This window comes from Peromyscus leucopus, chromosome 1 (assembly GCF_004664715.2).
Source record: "Peromyscus leucopus breed LL Stock chromosome 1, UCI_PerLeu_2.1, whole genome shotgun sequence".
In the NCBI taxonomy this organism is placed as follows: domain Eukaryota; kingdom Metazoa; phylum Chordata; class Mammalia; order Rodentia; family Cricetidae; genus Peromyscus; species Peromyscus leucopus.
In genome coordinates, this window is record NC_051063.1 from 161,612,188 (window position 1) to 161,637,343 (window position 25,156).

At 52.3% G+C, this 25,156-nt stretch overlaps 1 protein-coding gene across 2 annotated transcripts in view; it reads left to right on the forward strand.

The window, feature by feature from the left end:
• Positions 1-300: 300 nt before the first annotated feature.
• Positions 301-25,156, forward strand: part of Gpi (glucose-6-phosphate isomerase) — a 29,311-nt gene continuing 4,455 nt past the window's right edge. Inside the window, exons 1-14 of one of the 2 annotated variants that reach the window (XM_028877794.2) lie at positions 301-517; positions 1,329-1,419; positions 1,667-1,735; positions 3,249-3,368; positions 10,132-10,215; positions 10,293-10,439; positions 11,786-11,857; positions 12,423-12,467; positions 14,492-14,545; positions 22,996-23,056; positions 23,410-23,453; positions 23,545-23,697; positions 24,695-24,824; positions 24,973-25,049. In XM_028877794.2, the coding sequence (XP_028733627.1) occupies positions 396-517; positions 1,329-1,419; positions 1,667-1,735; positions 3,249-3,368; positions 10,132-10,215; positions 10,293-10,439; positions 11,786-11,857; positions 12,423-12,467; positions 14,492-14,545; positions 22,996-23,056; positions 23,410-23,453; positions 23,545-23,697; positions 24,695-24,824; positions 24,973-25,049 (1,269 nt within the window). In that variant the 5' untranslated portion in view covers positions 301-395. Of the gene's footprint in view, positions 518-995; positions 1,091-1,328; positions 1,420-1,666; positions 1,736-3,248; positions 3,369-10,131; positions 10,216-10,292; positions 10,440-11,785; positions 11,858-12,422; positions 12,468-14,491; positions 14,546-22,995; positions 23,057-23,409; positions 23,454-23,544; positions 23,698-24,694; positions 24,825-24,972; positions 25,050-25,156 lie in introns of those variants that run through there. The other variant, XM_028877795.2, reaches the window with a different exon arrangement.

Below are 25,156 nucleotides of genomic sequence, written 5' to 3' on the forward strand. Positions count from 1 at the left end.
GTAGAATCCTCTAGAGTTTTATTCCATAGTGTTTTGCTGAATTAAATAAATGAAGGAAGGAAGCAAGCGGACCGGGCATGGGAAGCTCCGCCTCTGCCCTTCAAGTCACTTCCGGGCAGAAGTCATCCAAGGGACATAGCAAATGGCCACACTAGTATTACAGAGAGGGCCAGCAGAGGCCCCCAGATCTGCAGCCACTGGCAAGGTCGCGTAGCGGGCGCGGACAGGGGCGGGGCCGGGCCGAGGCGGCCGGAGGCGGGGCCGGGAGGGGCGGGGCCAGACGCCTGCGCCATAAAGACCGCTGCGCGCACGGACGCGGAGCTTGCTGCGCGCTGCTGCTGCTGCTTCTTCCTCTTCCGCGCACGTCCAGCTCCGTGTAACTCTCCGGTCCCGCCATGGCCGCGCTCACCCGGAACCCGGTGTTCCAGAAGCTGCAGGAATGGCACCGTGCGAACCGCGCCGATCTCAATCTGCGGAACCTTTTTGAGAAGGATCCGGAGCGCTTCAACCACTTCAGGTGGGCGCGCAGGGTCGGGGCCAAGGAGCCCCGGGAACCTCCAGCCGCCCCCCGGGGGCCCAGGCCGGGGCCGCATTTTGTCCTTGACTCCTCCTTGGAGTGGGACTTGGGACCCGCGTGCTCACTAGAGGGCCAGGGCTGCTTAGTCATGAGGAGGAGTGCCCCTCACCCCCACGAGGACCCCTCTGCCCCTTCGCCCCCGCCTTCCAGTCTCAGCCATTCAAGAAGTGATTTCTAACCACCCAGGAGGAGGAGGAGGAGGAGGAGCCCTTGCTGACGCGACAGACAGGAGAGAGCTGTCCCCTCCCACCTGTTTCTCGTGGGCTTGGGTGGGGAAGGGTGGGTCGGCTGAGATTTACTGGGAGCCACGGGGTAAAAATAGAGCCGTGGAGGCACGATGCAGAGGCCAGAGAGACCGGTGGAAGGCTGCTAAATGGAAGGGAGGGTGGAGGAAATCGTGCATGTGATGCATCCGGGCATTCCTTGTCACTGATGCTGGAAGGCTAGGGACATGAGAGGACCACCTGTGGCTCCTCACTGGAAGTCCCTATACTAATGCATTGGTCTTCCCTAGTAAGTTTGAGACAAGGACATGGGAGGTGGGGGTGGTTCCGCAGGGCAGCTGCACCCTTCTCCGGCTAAACCGTGCTCCTGGCTCAGGATCTGTCTGCATCCTTTTTGTGCCACGGCTTTTTCCACTATACTGCTCGCAGGTCAGGCTATGTGGCCGTGCAACAGGCACTGCCACTGGGGTTGTGGCACAGAGAGGGAGGGCTTGGGTGTGGCCAGCAGCTTCTGCATCTTCCTGCAGCTTGAACCTCAACACCAACCATGGCAATATTCTGGTGGATTACTCCAAGAACCTCGTGAACAAGGAGGTGATGGAGATGCTGGTGGACCTGGTAATGTTCTGATTGGGGAACTGTGCTCTGTGGCTTGGATGTGGGGACGTGGGGGGGAGGTGTCTTGGGTTCCAGGTTCAGGTTTGGAGTGGTATCCCAGGGATCTCCAGGGCCTGCTATTTGAGCAGACTCTTGGAAGGCGATGGGAAAGGAAAACCGGCCGAGCATCTGTCAGCCTCACTGGGGGTTTGGACTTGGGGTGGCCGGTGGGGATGGGACACTAGGCCTTAGTGTCTTCTCCTCCTAGGCTAAGTCCAGGGGCGTGGAGGCTGCACGGGACAAAATGTTCAGTGGCGAGAAGATCAACTACACGGAGGTGAGCAGTAGTAGTGGTCACCAGGTTCAGCATCACCACCCCGGGCCTCTTCCTTCTTCCCTCCTGCTCACCAGACTGTTATCACCACCCCGTGTCTTCTCCCTCACTCTTGAGCAATGCTTTTACCTCCTGAAGGTGCTAAAGGCTTTTCTTCTGTGGGGGTGGCTGCAGAGCTTTGGGGTGTGTCTTCTCCGAGACTGGCAGCTTGGACTTGGCAAGCAAATTGGAGCAGTTCCTAGTGTCTGCCCAGGGAGGGCCAGCTCAAGCCTGAAGGGAGAGCTCTTTGTCTTGGAGAATTTCAACTTTGGTACTCCGATGGGTCCTTGCTGCAAGTTGTTCTAGTGACAAGAAGAATCATGTCACCAAAGCCCTTAGTCTCTTCGGCAGTAGGGGTGAAGAAGTGGGGGTGAACACGTGCTGGGAAACACGTGTCCCGGCGTGTGGAAGCCTGCAGGCCTAATAAACGCTCCGCACTTCTCTGTGTCTCCCCCCCCCCCCCTTACATTATGAGTGTGTAGGTATGTGCACATGAGTACCGGTGCCTACAGGTGTCAGATTCTCCTGGAAAAGGAGTTAAAAGTGTTGTGAGCCGCCACTGTGTGCTGCGAACTCTGGCCCCGTGGGAGAGGAGCGTGTGCTCCTGACTGCTGAGCCACCTCTCTAGCCCTGGGTCTTTTGTCTTGTGAGGAGTCCGAGGCTTGGCGCTCACAGGTGCAGTTGGAAGCAGCTGGGCTTGTGTGGGGAAGCCGCGGTCGAGGGCTTCCTGCAGGGGTGCACTTGCTTAAGGGACATGGGGAGTCATGGGGTTAGGTAGGGTGGGTGGGCTGCCGTCGGGCTCTCCCTCTCGCCAGGAGCCTCTCCCTGGATTGCGATCGCTTTCCTAGCCATCTGCTCCTTCCAGGGTCGCCCTTGTCCTTAGCTGGATGGGCCATTTCGCTCTTGTGACCAGCTGAGCTGCTTTGGCTCTTGTCGCCGACTCCAGTGACGTTTTAGTTTGTGGCGGTTGTGGCCGTAAGGCTGTTTGGCTGCCTGTGTTACTTCACATCCTGAGGCCTCTGGATAGTTTTAGAAGGTGCAACAAACAAGAAGTCCTCTCCTCGGGAGGGCTGAGGAGGCTGTTAGGGCTTTCTAGTCACTGGTCCACCGAAGGGCTTTATTGCTTCATCCCTCACCTCTGTTGTGGCCACTAGGCCTTTGGTCACTCTGTTCTCTCGAGTCAGCCTTTTCGTGCCCTGGGGTCCTTCAGGCATGAAAAGCCTTTTAGGCATGTTCAGGTCCTGCTATATCTGCTTCTGACTGTCCACAGCTTAGAAGGTAGGCATAGGATTCCCTGTCCTCAGACTCACTCCCAAAGCATGAAGTAGGTTCTCTGTACAAGACTGTGGTGGGAATGGGTGCCTGGGGACCTGCTTGTCTGGTGCAGAGGCCTGAGCCACACTGTTCCTCTCCTAGATGGGACCATTCTAACGCTAGAGTGTGTGGTAGTTCCTCATTCTCCGACCTTCATCTCTAGGATCGGGCTGTGCTGCATGTGGCCCTCCGGAACCGGTCCAACACACCCATTGTGGTGGATGGCAAAGACGTGATGCCAGAGGTCAACAGGGTTCTGGAGAAGATGAAGTCTTTCTGCCAGGTAAGCTGATGCTAGCCTAGAAGAGCCTTTGGCCGCGTGCGTGTGTGCGTGCGTGTTTTCAGGAATCTGGCCCACTGCTCTCCCTAGAGGCAGGACTTAGGCCCTGCTGCAGCCTCAGGTAGGGGTGACCTGTGTGATTGCTGACCCTGGCATCTCTGCTGAGACCTGAATTTCTCTCAGCTCTTTTCAGAGTGAGCACACCCTCTCCATCTTTCAAGGTCTGGGATTGCCGATGTGCGCCACTACAGCCTGTTATGTGGTGTTAGGGCAGCAGGGATGTGGAGGGTCAACTTCAGGCTTTACGTAATGGCCAACTGAACTGCAGCCCACATCCCCTCCCTACAGCTGATTTCTGCTAGAAAAACGTGAAACATACCTCTGGGTCAGTTTCATGCATATGACTGCACCACACACAGACCTTTTGTTCGATTTTTTTCCTTTCCCTTCCCTTCCCTCACTCCTTCTCTCTTTTTCTTTTCTTTCTTTTCAAAGCAGGATCTAACTAACAGTTCCTGGCTGGCCTGGAACTGGCCTGTGTAGACCGTACTGATCTAGGACTCACAGAGATCTTTGTGCCTCTGCCTTCCTAGTTCTAAAGGCTAGAACTAAAGCCTAAAACTAAAGACGTCACAAGGGCAGTGTTGATGCACGCCTTTAATCTCAGCACTCAGGAGGCAGAGACAGTTGGAGCTCTGTGAGTTCAAGGCCAGCCTGGTCCACAGAACGGGTTTCATGACAGTCAGGGCTGCACAGAGAAACCCTGTCTCAAATCAAAAAAGGGGGATGGAGAGATGGCTCCGAGGTTAAGAACCCTGGCTCTTCTTCCAAGAGGTCCTGAGTTCAATTCCCAGCAACCACATGGTGGCTCACAACCATCTGTAATGAGATCTAGCTCCCTCTTCTGGCATCCAGGGATAAATGCAAACAGAACACTGCGTACATAATAAATAAATCTTAAAAAAAAAAAAAAAGAAAAAGAATGTCACAGCATGCTCAGCTGAACTCCTCTGCTATCAAGTGTATGTGGGGATTGGAGAGGCAGTGTGGGTTGCCACAGAGACCAGCTGAATTTACTTCACAATCCATCGTGGCCTCAGCGTGTCTCCCCAGGGTATCTCTGCACAGGATGGTAGATGTTACCAAGTCAGGGGTACAAGGGTAATCCTGTGGGTGTGTGTGGGTGTGTGCGGGTGTGTATCTGTATGGGTTGGGCATGCTCAGAGCGTGATTATCTGGTCAGCTGTGATCGGTCTGGGTTTGTGACCGAAAGCAGCAGCTCCCAACAGCTCCCGCGGGTGGCTGCTGGTCAAAGGCTGCTTGCCTTGGCCAAGAGCCATTTTCAGACTTGAAAATGACCCTGGCATTCATCTTAAAGGCCAGGCAGCCACCTGGATGCAGGGCTTCCTGGGATGAGGAAGGCTAGGAGTCCTTGATGGGAATCTGGATTTCAGAATGTCCCTGAGGTTTTGTGTGTGAAAGGACATCCTTCACCCTCTGCTGTGTGGCAGAGTGGGATCCCAGTGTTCTGATCACGCTGTGTGTGCTCAGGCATGCTGGGTGGACAGTGTGGTGTTAGTTATCCCCGGTGCTGGTACAGACTCACACTCCCTTACAGCTGGCTGTTGGACTGGCTGACTCAGGCTGACTAGGTATTTTTAGTTCAAGATATGCAGCTTGGTTCTGGTGGATCAGGCTTGTAATCCCAGCATTTAGAAGGCTGAAGTTGGAGGATTACCAGGCCCTGGCCAGCCTGGGCTACATGAGGAGACCCTTTCTCAAAACAAAAAGCCCAGGGAACAAACTCACACTGCTAACCAATGGCAGTCCCAGTGAGGAATTCCACTTCCTGTGGCTGGTCCTCTCAAAAGGAAATAGTAGGGTCAGGCACAGTGGTTCATGCCGATGATCGCAGCAGTGAGGAAGCTAAGGCCGGAGAACCACAAGGTCAGTGCCAGCCTGGGCTGGCTAGTGAGCCCCTCAAATGATCAACACAACGAAAGCTGGTGTACCGATGTCTGTCTGTCAGTCTGTCTTTGTGATGCTGGGAGTTGAATTCAGAGTCGGGCATGTGACAGGCAAGCACTGGAGAAGAGAGATGCTAACTGTTTGAAGCAATGCATAGACTAGTCAGTCTTAACTGATTGTTACGTAGATCCATGTATCAATATCACAGTGTACCTCATAATAGGTGTCATCTACCAATTGAAAATTTACAATAAAGCCAGACGGTGGTGGCGAATGCCTTTAATCCCACTACTCAGGAGGCAGAAGCAGGTGGATCTCTGTGAGTTCGAGGCCAGCCTGGGCTACAGAGTGAGTTCCAGGATAGCCAGGGGTGTTACACAGAGAAACCCTGTCTCGAAATACCAAAAAAAAAAAAAAAGCAAGAAAGAAAAAAAAAATTACAATAAACAAAAATTGAAAAGAAAAGCTGCCATCATTTATCCGATGGTTGGTAGCTGTGGCTGCCCTGCCCTGCTGTATGGTTGATTATAAACTAGGAAGTTACCGAATGGTGTCTTAGGTGTGGTGGCACACCCCTGTCTTCCCAGCACCATGGGAACTGATGCAGGAGGATGATGAATCTGAGGCCAGCCTGGGGTACAGTGGTGACACTATTTCTAAGCACAAAATAACAATCCGACAACAAAAAGAATATATTAAAAGTCTGTCTTTCTCTCATAATTTGTGTTGGGGGTGGAGTACTTTGTTTTAGTACCTTAGTCTGTGAGATTGAAAGTAAGAAGCTGAGTAGCTAAAGGTCTCTTAAGTATCTTTTAGCTGCCTCACTTAGCTCCATTCAGGTAGATACAGTTTCAGACATTAGTTCTTAGTAAGTCTGAAGAGACTGTTTCAAGGAGCTTTTTGTGGGGGGTTGGGGTGTCATTCTGTTAGACAAGAGCTGTGTGCACAGATTTCTTCAAGGTGAGTTCTATATGATATGTATAATATATATAATAATTGTTGTTCTTACATGTATGTATTTGTACTCGGGCATACACGGGCCACAGTGCATGTGGAGGTCAGAGTACAGCTCGTGGGAATCAGGTCTCTCACGCATCACGTGGTTCCTAGGGAAGGAACTCGGGGTCAGGCTTGGTGGCAAGTTCTCCCAGCCACAGAGCTATTTCACTGGGCCAAGACGAATTCCTTCATACCTTTGCTTCTGAGCCCACCGAGATGGTATCACGATGCCTCTCGGGAACCTTGTCTTTGACCAAGTGTTTGTGTGTATCTGCTTTAGTCTCTCAAGTTTAACAAAGGGTCTTTGCTTGTAGAAAGGGTCTCATATAGCCCATCCCTGATGTGTGGCTGAGGATGACATTTAACTTCTGATCTCCCTGCCTTTGGAGTTCTGGAATTACAGGTGTGAGCTACCTGGTTTATTCAGGTCCTAGTGCGTGCTAGACAAGCCCTCTCCCAACTGAGCTATATCCCCAGCCCAACAAAGGGCTCTTTTGTTTAATTTTTTTTAAGAATTTTTTTTTTTTTTAAAGATTTATTTATTATGTATACAGTCTTCTGTCTGCAGGCCAGAAGAGGGCACCAGATCTCCTTATAGATGGTTGTGAGCCACCATGTGGATGCTGGGAACTGAACTCAGGACCTCTGGAAGAGCAGCCAGTGCTCTTAACTTCTGAGCCATCTTTCCAGCCCCTTGTTTGTTTAATTTTTGAGACAGGATTTCCTTACATAGCCCTAGATATCCTGGAACTCAGAGAGCTGCCTGCCTCTGCCTTCCAGGTACTGGGATCAAAGGTGTGCACCACCTAGCCTGGAAATAAAGGGGTTTTAAAAATAGATTTATTTTATTTTTATTGTATGTATATTTGTGTGTCTCTGCATGTGAGTGCAGGTGTGGGTGACCACAGAGTCCTGAACAAGGGTGTCATACTCTAGAGCTACGGGCCATTGTGGCTTACACGTGGGTGCTGGGAACTGAACTTGGGTTCTCTGCAAGAGCAGTGCATGCTTTTTCTTTTTTTCTTTCCTTTTCTTGTTTTTCAAGAAAGGTTTTCTCCACGTAGCCCAGGCTGGCCTCGAACTCATAGAGTTCCGCATGTCTGCCTTGCAAGTGCTGGGATCAAAGGCATGCACCACCAAGCCTGGCCTACAAAAATTCTTTTCCCTACAATTCCCAGCAATGTTTTCCTGCCCTTTCTTTAAACCCACACCAGCAGCTGCCTCTGGGTTGTCTAATCCGTTTTAGGATCACTTACTCTTTTTTTTTTTTTTTTTTTTTGGTTTTTCGAGACAGGGTTTCTCTGTGTAGCTTTGCGCCTTTCCTGGGACTCACTTGGTAGTCCAGGCTGGCCTCGAACTCACAGAGATCCACCTGGCTCTGCCTCCCGAGTGCTGGGATTAAAGGCGTGCGCCACCACCGCCCGGCCGGATCACTTACTCTTAAAGCTTTCTGTCAAAGCATTGGGTTTGTTTGTTTAGGGACAGAGTCATCTTGGACTCATGATAGTCTAGCCTCCCAAGTGCTGGGAGAACGGGCATAAGCTATCACCACATCCAGTTTGTTTAGGTTTCAAATATTTTATTGTATTTTATGTGTTATGGGTATTTTGCCTGTGTGTACTTCAGTGTAGTGTGCGTCTGTATGCATACAGTGCCCAGAGGCTAGAAGAGGGTGTTGGATCCCCAGGGACTAGAATTACAGACAGTTGTGAATTACCTTGTGGGTGCTGGGAATTGAACCCGGGTCCTCTGGAAGAGCAGCCAGTGCTCTCAACTGCTGAGCCACCTCTGCAGCCCCTTGTTCAAGTTTTTAGTAGAATCACATCCTGTGACTTGTGTCAGCTCAGTGGTAGATCATTGCTCAGGAATCACACCGGAACCTGGCTCACGGAGTAGACATGGTTATCTCACATGGTGTCTCTGGATGAAAACCGGGGGTGGGGGGTGGGGGTGGGGAGGGTGGGGGGGTTGGCGGCAGGGGCAGTCTTAGCTGCATGGTTTTGGTTTGGGGGCCCTGTTGAAGTTGTAGTCAGAGGGTAGGCCCATGCTGCAGTTCTCTGAAGGTGTCAGTTCTGGAAGATTCTCTCTGTGAATGGCAAGTTGGTACTGCCTGTGGAAGGAATTCTCAATTCCTTTTCCTCTGGGCTTAGTCGCAGGACTGAGTGTCCAGAAGACACGGTAGGTGGACTCTTTAAAGAAAGAAATCAGAGAAAACACTGAAGAGATGCTTCCATTGTTAAGAGCACTGGCTGCCCTTGCAGAGGATCTGTATTGATTCCCAGCACCCACATGGCAGTTCACAATCCTCTGTAATTCCAGTCCTGGGGGATCTGATGCCCTCTTCTGGCCTCCACAGGTACAGTATGCATGTGATACGTCGGTCTGGGGAAGGTCAGAGAGCAAAAGCTTTAGGTTGTTCGGACCAAGCTTCCCGTTCACACAGTATCATTTTTACAATGTCCTGGTGAGGTCACAGGCCAGCACTGTTAAGCAGAGGTGGGAATTTGACCGGGATGTGCACCGGAGGCAAGAGTCACTTGGAAGCAGCCAGATATGGTAGCATAGGTTATGATGCTAGCAGTCAGGAGGCTGAAGCAGAGGGATTCCCAGTACAAGGTCGTCCTGGGCCATATACAGTATATGTACTGTACACTATGTATGCTATACTGTTTACTATATACATAGTAAGATTCCATCTGACAACCGTGTGGGTGGGAATTTGGCTCAGTGGTGGAGCTAGCTCTTGCAGGGCCTAGGAGTTGACCCAGAATTATTTTATCACTGTGTAGAGGCTGGCTGCTTGTCCCTGGTCAAGACCTGTCACAAGAGTTGGTCTCTGGCTAAGAGTCCACCCCTGTTTTAAAATTTTTGACAGCCTCTCTGTAAGTCCCACTTTGTCAATGAGGACATACAGGCCATTTGGTGTGGAATGTGTTCATACGGAGAATGATAGACAATAGAGGTGCTTCTGGCTCTTGAATACGTAAGTTTATTATGTATATAGTAAGCAAAAGTTAAAAATAGCAGGTAACAAATCGTCAAATTGGGTATTACAACATCCCAAGGAACAACTGGAGTCACCTGAGCAAACAAAGTAACATCATCAAAGCAGATGCTTACAACATCCAGCAGAAATAACAGGGAAGCCCTGCAGAAGCAGTGTGTCAGAGTAGCTCAGTGAGAGATGTCAGATCAGAACATCTCTCGCTTTCTGTAGGCATTTTTCTGTGTGTGTGTGTGTGTGAGTGTGTGAGTGCCTGTGTGTATTTAAGTCCACTGTGTGTGTGCCTGGTGCCCATGGAGGTCAGAAGAGGGCATCAGATCCCCTGGAACTGGAGTTTCAGGTGGCTGTGAGTTAACCATGTGGGTGCTGGGAACTGCACGTGGGTCCTCTGCATGAACAGCCCACCCTCCCAAGCACCGAGAGAGCTCTCCAGCCCTGTGCAGACATTTACACCATGAGATAAACAAGTAGTTCCCTTCTCCTTTCTCCCTGTCACAGAGTTAGGAAGCCAGCCCGCCTCAGAACGGGGTTTTGGAGGCCACTTGAATAAACATTTGGAAGTCAGGGACAAGAAAGCACTGTTGGCTCCCTGAATCTGTTTAAACAGCATGCGACTGTGGACCAGGGCAGCGTGTGGCACAGAACGTGCAGGGGTCTGGCACTGTGGCCTCCAGAGGCTCCTGAGAGGGCCTAGTAGTTGTCATTGAGGCAAGAATAACCCAGAAGGGGTGATGTTTTTGAGCTGTGGCCTCTCCATGTACGTTGGGTTAATTGTGTGATCTGGTTCTGTGCCAGCGGGTCCGGAGTGGCGACTGGAAGGGGTACACCGGCAAATCCATCACGGACATCATCAACATCGGCATTGGAGGCTCCGACCTGGTAAGGAGAGCCCAGCTCACCTCGGGAGAGGGTGAAGGAGGGGTCACTCCTCAGAACCGTGTCCTCTCCTCCTGCAGGGACCCCTCATGGTGACCGAAGCTCTCAAGCCGTACTCTGCGGGAGGTCCCCGCGTCTGGTTTGTTTCTAACATCGATGGAACTCACATTGCCAAAACATTGGCCAACCTGACCCCCGAGTCTTCCCTGTTTATAATCGCCTCCAAGGTATGGCGCTGGGGGTGGGGAGGACGGGTGGATTGCCCTGGGCAGTCGAGTCTGAGTGAATGGTGCTTTGTGGATCAAGTTAACACAGCTACCCTCAGATGGCTCCCATGTCTGACAGCGAAGGAGGTGGTTCAGTCTGGACCCTCGTCCTAGGCTGTACCCACTTACTTCATGTGATCTGTGCCCCCCCCACCCCCCGTGTGTGTGTGTGTGTGTGTGTGTGTGTGTGTGTGTGTGTGTGTGTGTGTTCGTTCCTGCTGACTGAACTAAGGGTCTCAATCATGCTAGGCAAGTGCTCTACCACGGAACTACATACCCAGCTAGCCGTGAATTCACACTGTAGCCCAGGCCCACCTTGAACTTTAGATCCTCCTACCTCAGCTGCTCAAGCAGATTACAGACTGGTCCTTGTCCTAACATGTCTCTGATTCTTCTTTCTTTATTCTTTTTGTTTGTTTGTTTTTCAAGACAGGGTTTCTCTGTGTGGCCCTGGCTATCCTGGAACTCGCTTTGTAGACCAGGCTGGCCTTGAACTCATGGAGATCTGCCTGCCTCGGCCTCCTGAGTGCTGGGTGATACTTCTTTCTTAGTAGATCCATTACCTTCTTCTCTGTCTCTCTTCAGCACCCCCTTCTTCCCCCTTCCCCTCCGACCCTTCCCTCTCAGGGTTTTAAGACAGGGTCTTTCATAGTTGAGTGTGGCTCTCTTCCTCTCTCAGCCTCCTGAGCACTGGGAATGCAGGTGTGTACCACCCTGCCTGGCACGTTGTACCTTTCTGATTTCAGAGCCCTGGCCTGAGACCTGAACAGTTTGCTTATTACCGTTGATGCCTTATGTACCCTAATACACACAATATAATAAAAAATCCATCTGAGGGGTCAGCAAGATGGTTCAGCAGATAAAGGGGCTTGCCTGATAGGACCTGAGTTTGGTTTGGGATCCTGTACGGTAGGAGAGAATTACTCCCAAAAGTTGTCCTCACAGTTCCACCACATGTCATGCCTACACACACACACACACACACACACACACACACACTAAATGTAATAAAATTTAAAAAATGGAAAATAGAATTCCACTTGAATTGTGAAATCCAGCCTAGGCTGAACTGGAGAGAGCTCAGAATATGCTCAGCCCCTCTCCTGGGAGACGCCTGACCTGCAGGATTAGGTTCTGGTGAAGTTTGGGTCCTTCCCCCTTGGATGTGAACTGTTAGAATTATCACACTCAGTGTTATGATGACGTGTGTTTGTGGATGCCTGTGGTCATGCTGAGGAGCTAAGGCGTCACCAGGGTGGCCTCTGCGGCCGACCCTGAGCTGGGCTCACTGTCACATTCTGTTGCAGACCTTCACCACCCAGGAGACCATCACCAATGCAGAGACGGCAAAGGAGTGGTTTCTTAACACAGCCAAGGAAGTGAGTGGACAGCGGGGCGGGTCTCCTGCTGTGGGGCGTGTCCTGTGTCCCCTTCCCTCCCTCCCCGGGGACCAGCAGAACCTGCTTCAACTGGCTAAGGGCCCTTTCAGTAATTCATTCATTTTTTTAATAGTGCTGTGACTGAGGATCCTTTAAGTCTCCAGCACCTTGGATCAGCTCTGCTCTCGGGGACCACACCCATTTTACACTGCGGGGTATGGGGGGGTTCTTTTCCTCCTTGGCCATGTGTGCCTTTGAGTGTGGATGGACAGGCTGGCCTGTGGTCCTTGTACAACTTTTTTGTTGTTTCTTGGTCAGTGGCAGAGTCTCAGCTATGTAGTCTAGGCAGCTCTTGAACTCATGACCCTTAGGATTACACTCATGTGCCACCAGCTTCTTGCCCTCTTGACCGTGACCTTTTGTGGGCTCCTCTAACAGCCTCAGGGCCTAAGCCAGAGAACAGTTGATCCTGTGTAGAATCTGGTTTTCTCCAGTGATGGGGCATCCCCACCCTTGGGCGTCCCTCCGGGATGGGTTTGGTATAATGTGCCTCTGTCTCTTGTAGCCATCTGCGGTTGCCAAGCACTTTGTCGCCCTGTCTACAAACACGGTAAGTGCCAGCGTGGCATCCTGCGTGCCCTCGTGGGAAAGCCCAGTCCCCTGATCCAGGGCCGCGTCATGGCTGGGTCGCTGGCATAGACGACTCCCTGAGAACGGCATGGGGTCAGTGAGATCATGATGTCCCCACATCGCCCGGGCCAGAGTGATGCACATGAGCACCCCCTGGCCTCGGCACCCCGTCACGTCTCTCCCCATATGGGATGTGCAGGGTAGATCCTGCTTCTCACCAAAGCTGTAAGGCCTGGGAAATGAATGTGGTTTTGTGTTGGTTTTTTTTTTTTTTTTTTTTAATGTGTATGAGTGTTTTCCATGTATGACTGCGCTACATGCATGCCAGGGGCCCACAGGGATCAGAAAAGGCATTAGGTTTCTGGAACTGAAGTTAGGGGTGATTGTGAACCACCCTACTGGGAATTGAACCTGGGTCCTCTATGAGAATAAGTGCTCTTAACCAGTGAGCCATCTCCCCAGCCCTGGATGTAATTTTTTTTTTTAATTAATTTTTTACTGTTTTGCTGGTGTGTGTGTACATGATATGTATGTGAGGGCACACATGTTACAGTGGAGGTCAGAGGACAACTTCGTGGGGTGTCTTACCTCCTTTATGTGGGTTCTTGGGATTCAACTCAGATCTCCAGGCTTACATGGCAACTGCCTTCACCATGAGCCATCTTCCCCGGGTGGGAACTTTTCTGACAGGGCTTGACTGTATAGCCCTGACTGTCCTGGATGGCCTCAAACTCACAGAGCTCCACCTACTTCTGTTTCCTGGATTAAGGCATTTGCTCCATCACCTAGTGTGGCTTTTTTTTGGGGGGGGGGGCGGGTTTCAAGTCAGGGTTTCTCTGTGTAGCTTTGCGCCTTTCCTGGAACTCACTTGTTAGCCCAGGCTGGCCTCGAACTCACAGAGATCTGTCTGGCTCTGCCTCCCAAGTGCTAGGATTAAAGGCGTGCGCCACTGCCACCCAGCATGACTTATGATTCATTTTATGTGTGTGTGTATGTGTGTGTGTGAGAGAGAGAGAGAGAGAGAGAGAGAGAGAGAGAGAGAGAGAGAGAGAGAGAGAGATGGGGTGTGCACGTGTGTGCATGAGGTAAGGATGCCTTCAAAGGCCAGAAGAGGCCTCTGGGTCCCCTGGAACAGGAGTTACAGTTGGTTATGAGCTGCCCGGTGTCTGTGAGGAGCCAAACTCGGGTCTATGCTAGAGCAGTGTGTGGTCTTGGCTGCTGCCTCGTCTCTCCGGCGCCCCAGATGTGGCCTTTTGTTCCGGTTGAGGATTATGTGAGGTGGTAACTGAGGTGAGCTCAGATCATGTCTGCCTGTCCACAGTTGGCTTGGTCGTGAGCCTGTATGAGGTAGGGGACACTCAGCCTGGCTCAGCAGGTCAGAGGTAAACTTGAACCCTGCCGTGTGGCGGGGCTGTGCATGTCGGTGGTAGAGCCGGGAACCACGAACCGTACCCAGGCCCGTCTGCTGACCTTTTGCCCCCCTCCCCACTTCTACCTCTAATGCTGCCGAGAGGGTCAGGGCCAGCCGGATGTCTGAAGGCTGCTAATCAGCACCTGGCCTGCCTGAGGGCCTAGACACCTGAGAACAAGACTGGTCTCTTTCGGGAGCTCTCAGGTGGCATCATCTTCAAAGGGGGAAGGCTGGGTAGTGGCCCAGGCCTCATTGCCTAGCCTGCAGAGTAGCCTCTGGGTTGGAGTTCCAGATGTTAAGGGCAGAGTGTGGGGGATGGTTGTGTGGTGTCTGGTTCTTAGACACCAGGAGGAGGTGCTGTAGGTGCAGGGTCCCTGGTGGGTTGGAGGTGAGCTGGCATCCTGAGTGTCCCCCTCCGCCCTGAGCCTGCTCCACCCTTCCCCACACGGGGAGGGAGGAGGTGGGAGGAGGTGGGAGTAGGTGGGAGGAGCTGGGAGGAGGTGTGAGGAGGAGGGAGGAGGTAGGGCTGTCTGGCAGTGCCGCTCCTCCCACAGCCCCTGTTGTCTAGCAGATGTTCCCTTTGTACTTTGCAGACCAAAGTGAAGGAGTTTGGGATCGACCCTCAAAACATGTTCGAGTTCTGGGATGTAAGTAAGGCACTTCCTGTGCTGTGTGCTTGGCATGTCCTTAGCCGCGTCCTGGCCGTTGAGCCAGCAGGAGGGGCCTGTGAGGTCAGGTCAGCATTTACTGAGCACTTGCTGCATGTCTGTCGCACTTGGGGAAGGCAGAGAGGCCCTGAGGGAGGCTCTGTCTGTGGGAGAGCGCCCAGCTCACCGGGAGAATCGGCTCCCCTGGGTACCTTCCAGCAGCACCCACTGTGAGGTAACCAGAGCCATCCCTGCCCTCGCCACTAGCTGAGGTGAGTTATTCTCAGGCCTGACCTTTCTCCAGGCTGCAGCCATGGTCGGTAAAGGCCAAAGGGCAGGGCAAGGCAGGTCCTGGAAAGGACCCACAGGAGACTGCAGGGGCAGCTGGGCCCGGGTGGCAGGAGCAGGCGGTGGACCTGGAGTCTGGGCACGCCAGGCCAGGGCAGCTTGCATAGCAAACCCCCGCTTCAAATGGGAGAGCCGCATGCAGGCCTCCTGCTAGGACAGATGGACAGTCCTGCGGACTCACCGGGAGGCAGCCCTGACTAGGGACTGGCCTTGACTGGGGCTGGAGCACAGCCATGCTGGGAGGAGGGGCTGTGAAGGCGTGGAGTGCGGGACTACTGTGGATGAGTGTGATCTGGGGTGCCTTGGCCGGGGCCAGGCAGAGGTGCTCTCCTACACATGTCTTGGGTACATCTGAGAAGGTGTCACCCCTCAGGGCGTCTCCCCACCAGCCTTTGCACTGGAGTGCTTTCCTTTTTTTTTTTTTTTTTTTTGTTTTTCGAGACTGGGTTTCTCTGCGTAGCTTTGCGCCTTTCCTGGAACTCACTCTGTAGACCAGGCTGGCCTCGAACTCACAGAGATCCGCCTGGCTCTGCCTCCCGAGTGCTGGGATTAAAGGCCTGTGCCACCATTGCCTGGCTGAATCAGGAGTTTTTCAATTAGTTATTTTTAACCCAGGCTAGCCCATAGCTCACTATGTAGCTCAGGCTGGCCTTGAATTTTTGATCCTCTAGCTTTGACCTCCCAAGTGCTTAGATTACAGGCATGTGCAACCACAGTTGAGCTAAGGGCTTTTTTTTTACTCATCTCTCGAGGAGAATGACGCTCCATGTCCCAAGCCATCCACTGTGTATGAGTTAATGCCTGTCTAGATGGGACCAGTTAAACACCGTCCTTGGCACACATCCTGTGGTTCAGATGAGGAACCCCGTTGGGAAACTGTGGCCTCTAACGAATGTTGCCTGCCTGATAAAAGAGGAGGGCCTGCCCCTTCCTCCTTAGGCTTCAGCACCTGAGCAGACGGTCTCAGGGAGGAGTGGGTGCCCCCTGTTTGCCATGGAGCCACCCCAGTGGGGCGCTCGTAACTGGAGTGTACAGAAATTGATAGACTGTGATGGAAGGTGGAGTCTTGCAGGCAAGGGCGAAGAGTGGCAGTTAGGCGCAGGGGTCAGGGTCCAGGGCTGGCAGTGACGGCAGTGGAGACCTCGTGGGTCAGGCCAGGCATACACGCCACCCCAACAGCATGAGGAGGAGGGATGTGGGTGGATGCTGCGGAATGGAGATGATGTCTGAGGAGCAGGGATGCGTGAAGACTCCGGATTAGTCTCCCAGGTGAGATAACGAGCCAGCAGGTCAGGGTGCGGCACTGCCGGCAAGGCCAGTCCTCAGGTCGGGTCCAGTACAGGGTACGGGTGAGCGATGAGACTCAGCTGGGGGCTGGTGTGACACTGCCTAGCGTGTCCGGCGTCTGGACCCGGCAGAGGTAAGCGAGTGAGCTGTAGAGTCTCTCCGGGTCCCAGCTTGAGTCCAACATCAGAGAACTAATTTTGACATCTGAGACTTGACATTTGCAAGCCATCTCTCCTCAGGTATGTCTGATGGAGTCCATAAGCTGTGTCTGTTGTCATGGCACAGGTCTCAGGAGCTGGAATCAGGTCTGAAAGGGAGTAAGGACAGGTACAGGTGCTATTAGAGGACATGCCAGGACAAAGAAAGATATAAGTGCAGCTATGATATCAGCTAGGTATGGTGGCACATCTCTGTAATCCCAGGGGGCTGAGATAGGAGGATCACAAGTTCACGGCCAGCCTGAGCTATGTAGTGAGACCTTGTTTTTAAACAACCAAAAAAGAATAGTTCTGATAATTGAGGTCTGAAGTCAAGGTCATGTGACCTTGTCCAGCTGTGTAGGAAGAGGACCCAGATGTGCACATATTAGAGTGTCTGGTAGCTTCTGAAAAGTGAGGATTGGATAGTAGTTAGCTGATTGAAAGATGAGGTGAACCCAGGTTCTCAGCATCTTGGCCAGCCCTTCCGAGGCATCACAGGCTGCTCTGTCATTGGGTGTGTAGGGTGGTGTTGTGAGAAGAGCAGGAATAGACGAATTATAAGAGGTGAGGCCTGGGGCAGGTCAAATACAGGTGGAAGTTTTCCCATCCCAGCAGCCACTTCCCAAATAACCAACTCAATACTAATTATAAATGCTCGGCCCATAGCTCAGACTTATTACTAACTAGCTCTTACGACTTAATCTTTCTGTTAATCTGTGTGCTGCCCCGAGGCTTGTGGCTTTTACCTCTGTCCCATTTTGTGTGTCTGACTTGTTCTGCATCTGGCTGGCAACTCCTCCGACTCTGCCCTTCTTCCTGCCACCGTTTTCCTGGTCTGGCTCTCCTGTCCACTCTCTTCCTGCCCAGCTACTGGCCCGTCAGCTTCTTTATTAAACCAGTCACAATGACATATTCACACAGTATAAAGGAATATTCCACAGCAGAGGACCTGTGTCTTTAGGGTGCAGTTTGAGAGACTCAAGAAAGGTAAAGGTTCTTTGAGAGAATGTGCTACCTAAGGCCCGAGTCTAACACTGGCAGCAGAAGACTCTGAGATTGGCAGGTAGCATTGATTCAGGTGTGGGGTGGAGTCTGTGAGATGGGGGCTCATGGCTGCGGTCTCAGGAGCTGGAATCAGACAAGAATGTGTGACTGGTTTTCCTCTGGAGCCAGGGGAGCCAGGCTAGGCACATGTAGGTAGAACTGGCTTGGGCTAGTCTGGACATTGAAACTAAAGGCGCAGGGTGGGAGATAGAACTCCTTGGCAGGGTCCAGGCCCTTGGTTCAGCCCCCGGCATCACCGGAAATGGGAGGAAGGCAAGGGCAGGTGGAACTGGGTCTTGATTGAAACCAGGCCTGACCATGTGATTCGGTGACATTGGAACAGTTTTGGCAGCGCAAAGGTAGGTGGTCTAGCGTCTCCTAATCCACCCAGAAGGCGTGGAAGCCAGGCCCTTACAGGTGTGTGCGGTAAGACTGGCAGAGGAAGTTGCTAAGGGTCAGGTTTGTATGCCCTGGTCTCCCAGGTAAGGTACAGAAGAGGCTGCTGAGGTCAGGCCCAGGCTGGGATCCCAAGTCTGCCAGCCTTGGCCGAGCGCACTGGGAGTTTATCGAGTGATTTGATCTGCGGAACCAGCAGAGGTGGGGTTGAGGTGAGACACCACAGTTCGTCATTAGATCCTTCCTTGGGTCAGTCCCGTCGAGCAAAGCAGGCAGAGGCAGTCTGCCAGGTGAGGGAGGCCTCAGAAGCAAAGAAGAATTGGATGTTTGAGTGCGGTCTGAAGAAATGAAGTAAGACAAGATGGATGGAGCACATGTCTGTGGGAAACTAAGGGGGTGTGGTGTGCGTGCGTGGGTGTCTCTGGGTTACCGGGAGTATGTGAAACTTCACTCGGTAAGGTTGAGTGTGACCAGGCACAGGGATGTGGAGGTCAGGTTCTTGGGTAAGGCCTGTGGAGTCCTTTCCTGGCACGGGGTTGAATCTTCAGGACTGCCAATCTGGCGAGAGTGACATTAGCATGTGGGTAGACAGGGTTTGCCAGGGACGGTCTGTGAGGGCCTGGGGTCACAAAACCGGCATGCCACTGAGACCTAAGAAGTCATAGTCAGAGCCGGGAAAGAAAGTGCATTAGGTCAGGTAGGTAGAGCTGGCCTGTTAGGAGTGTGAGGGTCAGGGTCGGGTCAGTGGACTTGAGTCATTAGGAATTATATGGGGATTCAGTATCAGGAACACAGACAGATGTGGGGCAAGGAATCAGGATCAGAACTGGCCAGTCAGGCGTGGTCTGAAAAACCCAGAATCTCATATAGGTAAGTGGAGCTAGCCCATCTGGTGTGTGGTCCAATGAGCCGAGATGTTTTGCTGGCCTTCCAGGTGTGGTCTGAAGAGCCATGGTCAACATCCTGATAGATTGCAGTGACTCACCAAGGAGAGTCGGAAGCCAGGGTGCATACTGTACCAATAGACAGAGCTACACCAGGCTGGCCTCGAACTCAGAGATCCGCCTGCCTCTGCCTCCTGAGTGCTGGGATCAAAGGCGTGCGCCACCACGCCTGGCCTGTCAGATACAGTTTTGGAAGTGTGAGAATTAAAGGTGAATGCAGGTAGGTGGCCCTGGCTTATTTATCAGTTGTGATTCTGGAGGGCCAGAGTCAGAGGCAGACAGTTGATCTGCCAGATATAGACCGAGGCCTGAGGAGTTGAACACTGGTAGGTAGAGCTGGCCCTTTCCAAAGCTGGATTCAGTCAGAGGTAGGAGTTATACCTGCGTCTTGGTGGAGAAGCCAGAAGAAGCATGGTCCAGGCTTTTGTAGAGGCCATCCAGGTTTGAGAAGCTGGGGCCAGACTCAGGTAGAGGTGACCGACCAGATATGCTTAGGAGGCAGGGTCAAGTACTTGCAGGTGGAACTGACCAGGTGTACTTTGAAGACCCAAGGGTCCAGCACAGGTAGGTAAACCCAGCTTGGGAGGTGAGATCAGGAGAGCCAAGGTCAAACTAAAAGGAAGGAAATTAGGGCCTGGAGAGATGGCTCAAGAGGTTAAGAGCACTGGCTGCGTTTCTAGAGGTCCTGAGTTCAATTCCCAGCAGCCACATGGTGGCTCACAACCATCTGTAATGAGTTCTGGTAGCCACGGATACACACACACACACACACACACACACACACACACACACACACACATACACACACACACTACATTTTTATAAAAAAGGGAGGAAATTTGTCCCACTAAGTGCAGCCTAAGGAGCTGTCATCGAGCACAGGTGGGCAGGTTGGCCTGGCATGGCCTGAGTCAGAGCTGTTCTGCTGGGTGTTGTTTTGAGGGGCTTAAGAATGTGGGTAGGTAGGGTTGAGTTGTACACAGGATTCAGTTAAAGGTAGGGTATCCCTGAGTCTTTGTGGAGGTGCCCTGGCTAGCTCATGTGGGTTGGAGTGACCTCTCAAATTAGACACACAGCACTGGCTCATAAAATAGACAAGTGCAGTGGGTCTTCTAGGCTATCTGCAAGCCCTAATTTAAATGTAGGTCGATAGGGTCCTCTAAGCAAGGGCTTTGAAACCAGAGATAGATATGCCTGGGGTCTGTCCGGGAGGGAGGGAGGGAGGGAGGGAGGGAGGGAGGGAGGGAGGGAAACACCAAAGAGTGACAGGAATGTGTGGGGGCCAGAGAGAGGAGGTGGGGTGCACTAAGCCAGCTGTGCTACCTGTCCTCAGTCAGGCCACACTTGGGGCTGTTGCCGGGGCCTGGGGATCTGTAGCCAGGCCCAAGTGTGTGGTCTTAGGCCTCACTTTCTCACTGTTGTGTGGTCTGTGTTGCCCTAGAGATACCAACGGTATGATTATGAGGGCTCGGAGGCCTGGGTCAGACCCTGTTTGGCATTGCCAGGCTCCCTGGGAAGTGAAATCTGGCCTGGTTCCTCTCAGCTAAGGTCAGAAGCTAACCTTGTCAGTGTGAGGGCTGATGACTGCCCAGTCAGGTTCAAAACCTTGAGTCCACTAGGCAAGACCTGAGGGTCCATGTCTCTCCCGAGGGGTCCTGTGAGATGGTTGCCAAGCTCTTCCTAAACCTGGATCCTTCCAGATGAATCATTATGTCTTAGCCAGAGGGACCTTGGCTGTATTTCTCGGTCTTTGGACCTGTGTGAACCTCCTGTGTCGGCCTCCTCTACCCCCAGTCCAGGGTGTCGGCATTTCAGGATAACCTCAGGTCCCTTGGGGGTTTCCTCTGTCGTTTGTGCCTCGGTCTCAGACCGCAGTTTTGAGAGCTCCACAAAGGTTTGTTCCTCTCCCCTTCCTCCTCCAACTTGCGGATCGTGCTGTGCTTCCTCCCAGCCTGTCTCCCCAGACTTCCAGAAAACACTTCCATCCAGACACCACAAGACATCTAATATAGGTGTGGTAGCACCTCTCCTTTGCAGCTGGTGAGCTTCTAGTCCTGTGTCAGCCTGAGAGACTTGAGGAAGGAAGTTGCTCCTATCACTTCCTGCGAGTTTTAATTCTCCTGTAAAAGACTACTTCCGCTACAGGACTTGTATGCGCCACTCTGGAATGCCTCTCTGGATGCCAGGTGCTGCTGCCTCAGACCCAGGCTCTGTTTATAACTGGTCTCAGCACCTCTGGGTCTTTACATGTTTGAAGAGGCTCTGTGCTTTTCTGTGTCTGAGGAGGCAGGGTAAGCATAGTTACAAAGCTATGGATCTGTTGATTCCTGAAGAGACAGAATGGGTGCAGGTCTGAGGCTCCGAGTCTGTCATTGTGTGAGGAGACAGGGTTAGTCGCTGTGGGACCAAGGTACAGGTAGGACCAAGGCTCGGGGTGTGTCAGCGACCAAGAAGACATGGTAGGTACAGGCCGAGATTCTGGATCCGTCAACATATGAGGAGACGGCATGCAGAGGTATGAGCCCTGGTCTGTCAGTATCTGAGGAGATGGAAGTACAGGTGTGAGGTTTTGGGTCTGTTGGTGACCAAAGAGACAGGGTAAGTGTGAGAACGAGGCTCTGGGTCTGTCAGTAACAAAGAAGACTGGTACATATAGGTATAAATTAGTGGGTCTGTCCTTGATCACGGAGGCAGGGTAGATAAGGAATGAGGCTCTGGTCTACCAATTTCTGAGGAGACAAGGTAGGCACAGGTATGAGGCTATCGGTCTGTCAGTGCCTGAGAAGGCAGAGTAGGCGCAGGTATGAGGTTCTGGGTCTACCAATTTCTGAGGAGACAGGGTAGGCACAGGTATGAGGCTCTGGGTCTGCCAGTGCCTGAGAAGCCAGGGTAGGTGCAGGTATGAGGTTCTGGGTCTACCAATTTCTGAGGAGACAGGGTAGGCACAGGTATGAGGCTCTGGGTCTGTCAGTGGCTGAGGAGACAGGGTAGGCACAGGTATGAGGCTCCGGTCTACCAATTTCTGAGGAGACAGGGTAGGTGCAGGTATGAGATTCTGGTCTACCAATTTCTGAGGAGACAGGGTAGGTGCAGGTATGAGGTTCTGGTCTACCAATTTCTGAGGAGACAGGGTAGGTGCAGGTATGAGGTTCTGGTCTACCAATTTCTGAGGAGACAGGGTAGGTGCAGGTATGAGGTTCTGGTCTACCAATTTCTGAGGAGACAGGGTAGGTGCAGGTATGAGGTTCTGGTCTACCAATTTCTGAGGAGACAGGGTAGGCACAGGTATGAGGTTCTGGTCTACCAATTTCTGAGGAGACAGGGTAGGCGCAGGTATGAGGTTCTGGTCTACCAATTTCTGAGGAGACAGGGTAGGTGCAGGTATGAGGTTCTGGTCTACCAATTTCTGAGGAGACAGGGTAGGTGCAGGTATGAGGTTCTGGTCTATCAATTTCTGAGGAGACAGGGTAGGTGCAGGTATGAGGTTCTGGTCTACCAATTTCTGAGGAGACAGGGTAGGCGAAGGTATGAGGTTCTGGTCTACCAATTTCTGAGGAGACAGGGTAGGCACAGGTATGAGGCTCTGGGTCTGTCAGTGGCTGAGGAGACAGGGTAGGCACAGGTATGAGGCTCTGGGTCTGTCAGTGGCTGAGGTGATAGGGCCTGCGTCTGAACAGGTAAGTTCAGCACAGGTATGAGCATTTGGACTGCCAGTATCTGAGGAGATGAGGGCATGGCCCAGATATGAGACACTAAGTCTATCAGTGTGTCTGAGGCAGTAAGGTAGGCCCAGGTATGAGGCTCTCAAGTCGTGTCTGAGGGGATTGGGTTGGGGATGGGTATGAGGGTCTGTGTATGTCAACATCTGAGGAAGCAGGTTTAGCACAGATTGGGAGCCCTTTAGTCAGCACTGAGAACGTAGGGACTGGCACAGGTCCTGGTTCTGCCAAGGCTGAGAAGGTAAAGGCTGGCACAGGTGTGAGACTGTCCATCAGTGCTGAGGAGACGGGAGCTGACAGAGGTATGAGGCCAGCCATCTTCAGTTGATTGGCTGTGTCTGCCTTGCTGGCCAGCATGGAGGGTCGCTGCTGGTTCACCGGGCAGAGTTGGGTTGGGTCAGACCCTCCAAGCTGTTCCTGTGGACGAGTGGCCTTCTGGGCACAGGTGTGGCAGGAGGGAGGGGGGTTAGGGTGTGCCTGCCCTCCTTCAATGCCTTTTCCTTCTTTCCTAGTGGGTAGGTGGCCGCTACTCGCTGTGGTCAGCCATTGGACTTTCCATCGCTCTGCATGTGGGTGAGTCGCCTGCAGGAGGCAGTATCGCAGTGTGAAGTTGAGGTTGCATCCCTGAATGCCTTGCTTGTCCCACAGGCTTCCAGCCTCTCTCCTCCTACCTAGAAACATTTATTCTTTTAGTTCTGGGAGAAAGAACCAAGGGTAGGTTTTATGCTCAGGGCCACCTTTGAAGAACAAAACTTCCTGCAAGCCCCTCCTTATCCCAGGTCCTGTCTTAGGGCTCCACATCCAAAAAAACTGTGACCCAACTGCCAGGAAGACACGGTGTGTGTGTGTGTGTGTGTGTGTGTGTGTGTGTGTGTGTGTGTGTGTGTGTGTGTGAGACTTCTTTTGATGCTACTTTCATGGCACAGGTTTTGACCACTTCGAACAGCTGCTCTCCGGGGCTCACTGGATGGTGAGTGCTGAGTGGCCTGGGACATGTATGGGTCCTGTTCCCTCCTTCCTCTCCCTGACAGCTGCTCAGCCCCCCACCCACCTGGTTTCAGGACCAGCACTTCCGCAAGACACCCCTGGATAAGAATGCCCCCGTCCTGCTGGCTCTCCTGGGGATCTGGTATATCAACTGCTTCGAGTGCGAGACCCATGCCTTGCTGCCCTATGACCAGTACATGCACCGTTTTGCTGCCTACTTCCAGCAGGTACCAACTCCCAGGCTGTGCTTGGAAATGTCTAGTGGCAGATTCCAGTGTCTCCCCTTACCCTTGGGTATGGATATCGCATATATTTGCTCCTGGGTTTATGGCACATCTTGGTAACCAAGCCCTATTCTGTCCGTGTTACCAGCTGAATTTCACCACTGTGAGAGGTGCCCTCACCAGACTCATCCTGGATAGGTTGTGGGCATGTGCCTTCCTCTTTGGCTCTCATTTGTTGCTATTCTGGGTGATGGTGTGAGCTGGGACTCCCTGGGACCTATACTGTGGCCCATCTTGGGCACGTTGTTCACTTGGATATGTTAAATGACTAGAGAATTTACAGCTAACCTCTCTGCATTTGTAAGCACATGCAGCAAAAATCAGCACTCTTATGAGCCTCTGACCCTGTGCCCCAGCCTATTGTTTGGTCTGAGCACACCTACCTACTCATAGTCTCCTCTCTCCCCTTTTCTTTTAATGTGCATTTGTATATATAAGTGATATGTATGCAAGGTGCCCATGGAGGCCAGAAGAGGTTTGATGGGATCCCTTGCAGCTAGAGTTACAGGTAGTTGTGAGCTACCTGATGTGGGTGCTGGGAATTGAAATTGAGTCCTCTGGAAGAGCAGGAAGCACTCTAAGGAACTACTAAACCATCTCCCAAGTCCCTTCATCATTATTCTTAAAGTGAACAAGATTTGAACCTTTCAATTTGCATGATTTTGAAAGGTTTTTCTGGATCAAGAGAGCAGTGGGCTGTTTTCCTGGGTTACCTCAGGCCACCTATAGGAAGAACAAAGTTTGTTTTTAAAGAGATCCTCTTCCTGCCTCCAGATCATATTCTCCTGATCATGGTAGTCTAAGCCAGAAAGCTCAGGAGCCTGAGGACCCACATTTATAGGCTCCCCACATGAAGCTGAGGCACCCCAGAAGGATCTGGGCACAGTTCTTAAAAAGGAAATCTTATAGGTAAAGGGTTGAGTTTCTGTCCTCATTCCAGGGCGACATGGAGTCCAATGGGAAGTACATCACCAAGTCTGGTACCCGGGTGGACCATCAGACAGGCCCCATTGTGTGGGGAGAGCCAGGGACCAATGGCCAACATGCATTCTATCAGCTTATTCACCAAGGTAAGGCCCATCTGTCCTGGGGGGTGTGGTGCCTGACAGGATGAGGTTGGGACAGCTGGGACCTCCTTCTTAGGGCAGTGCCTTCTGTAGGCTGTTTGGTACCTCTCTTGGGCCTGGGTTGTATGGATGACCACTGTGCACTCCACAGGCACCAAGATGATACCCTGTGATTTCCTCATCCCTGTCCAGACCCAGCACCCCATACGGAAAGGTCTGCATCACAAGGTAAGAGGGCTGTGTGGACCTTCCTGCAGCTCTGCCCTGCTCAGCAGTTAGCTTCGTTTCTCTTACTGCCACAGCAAATGACTATACATTTACTGCCTTGAGACACA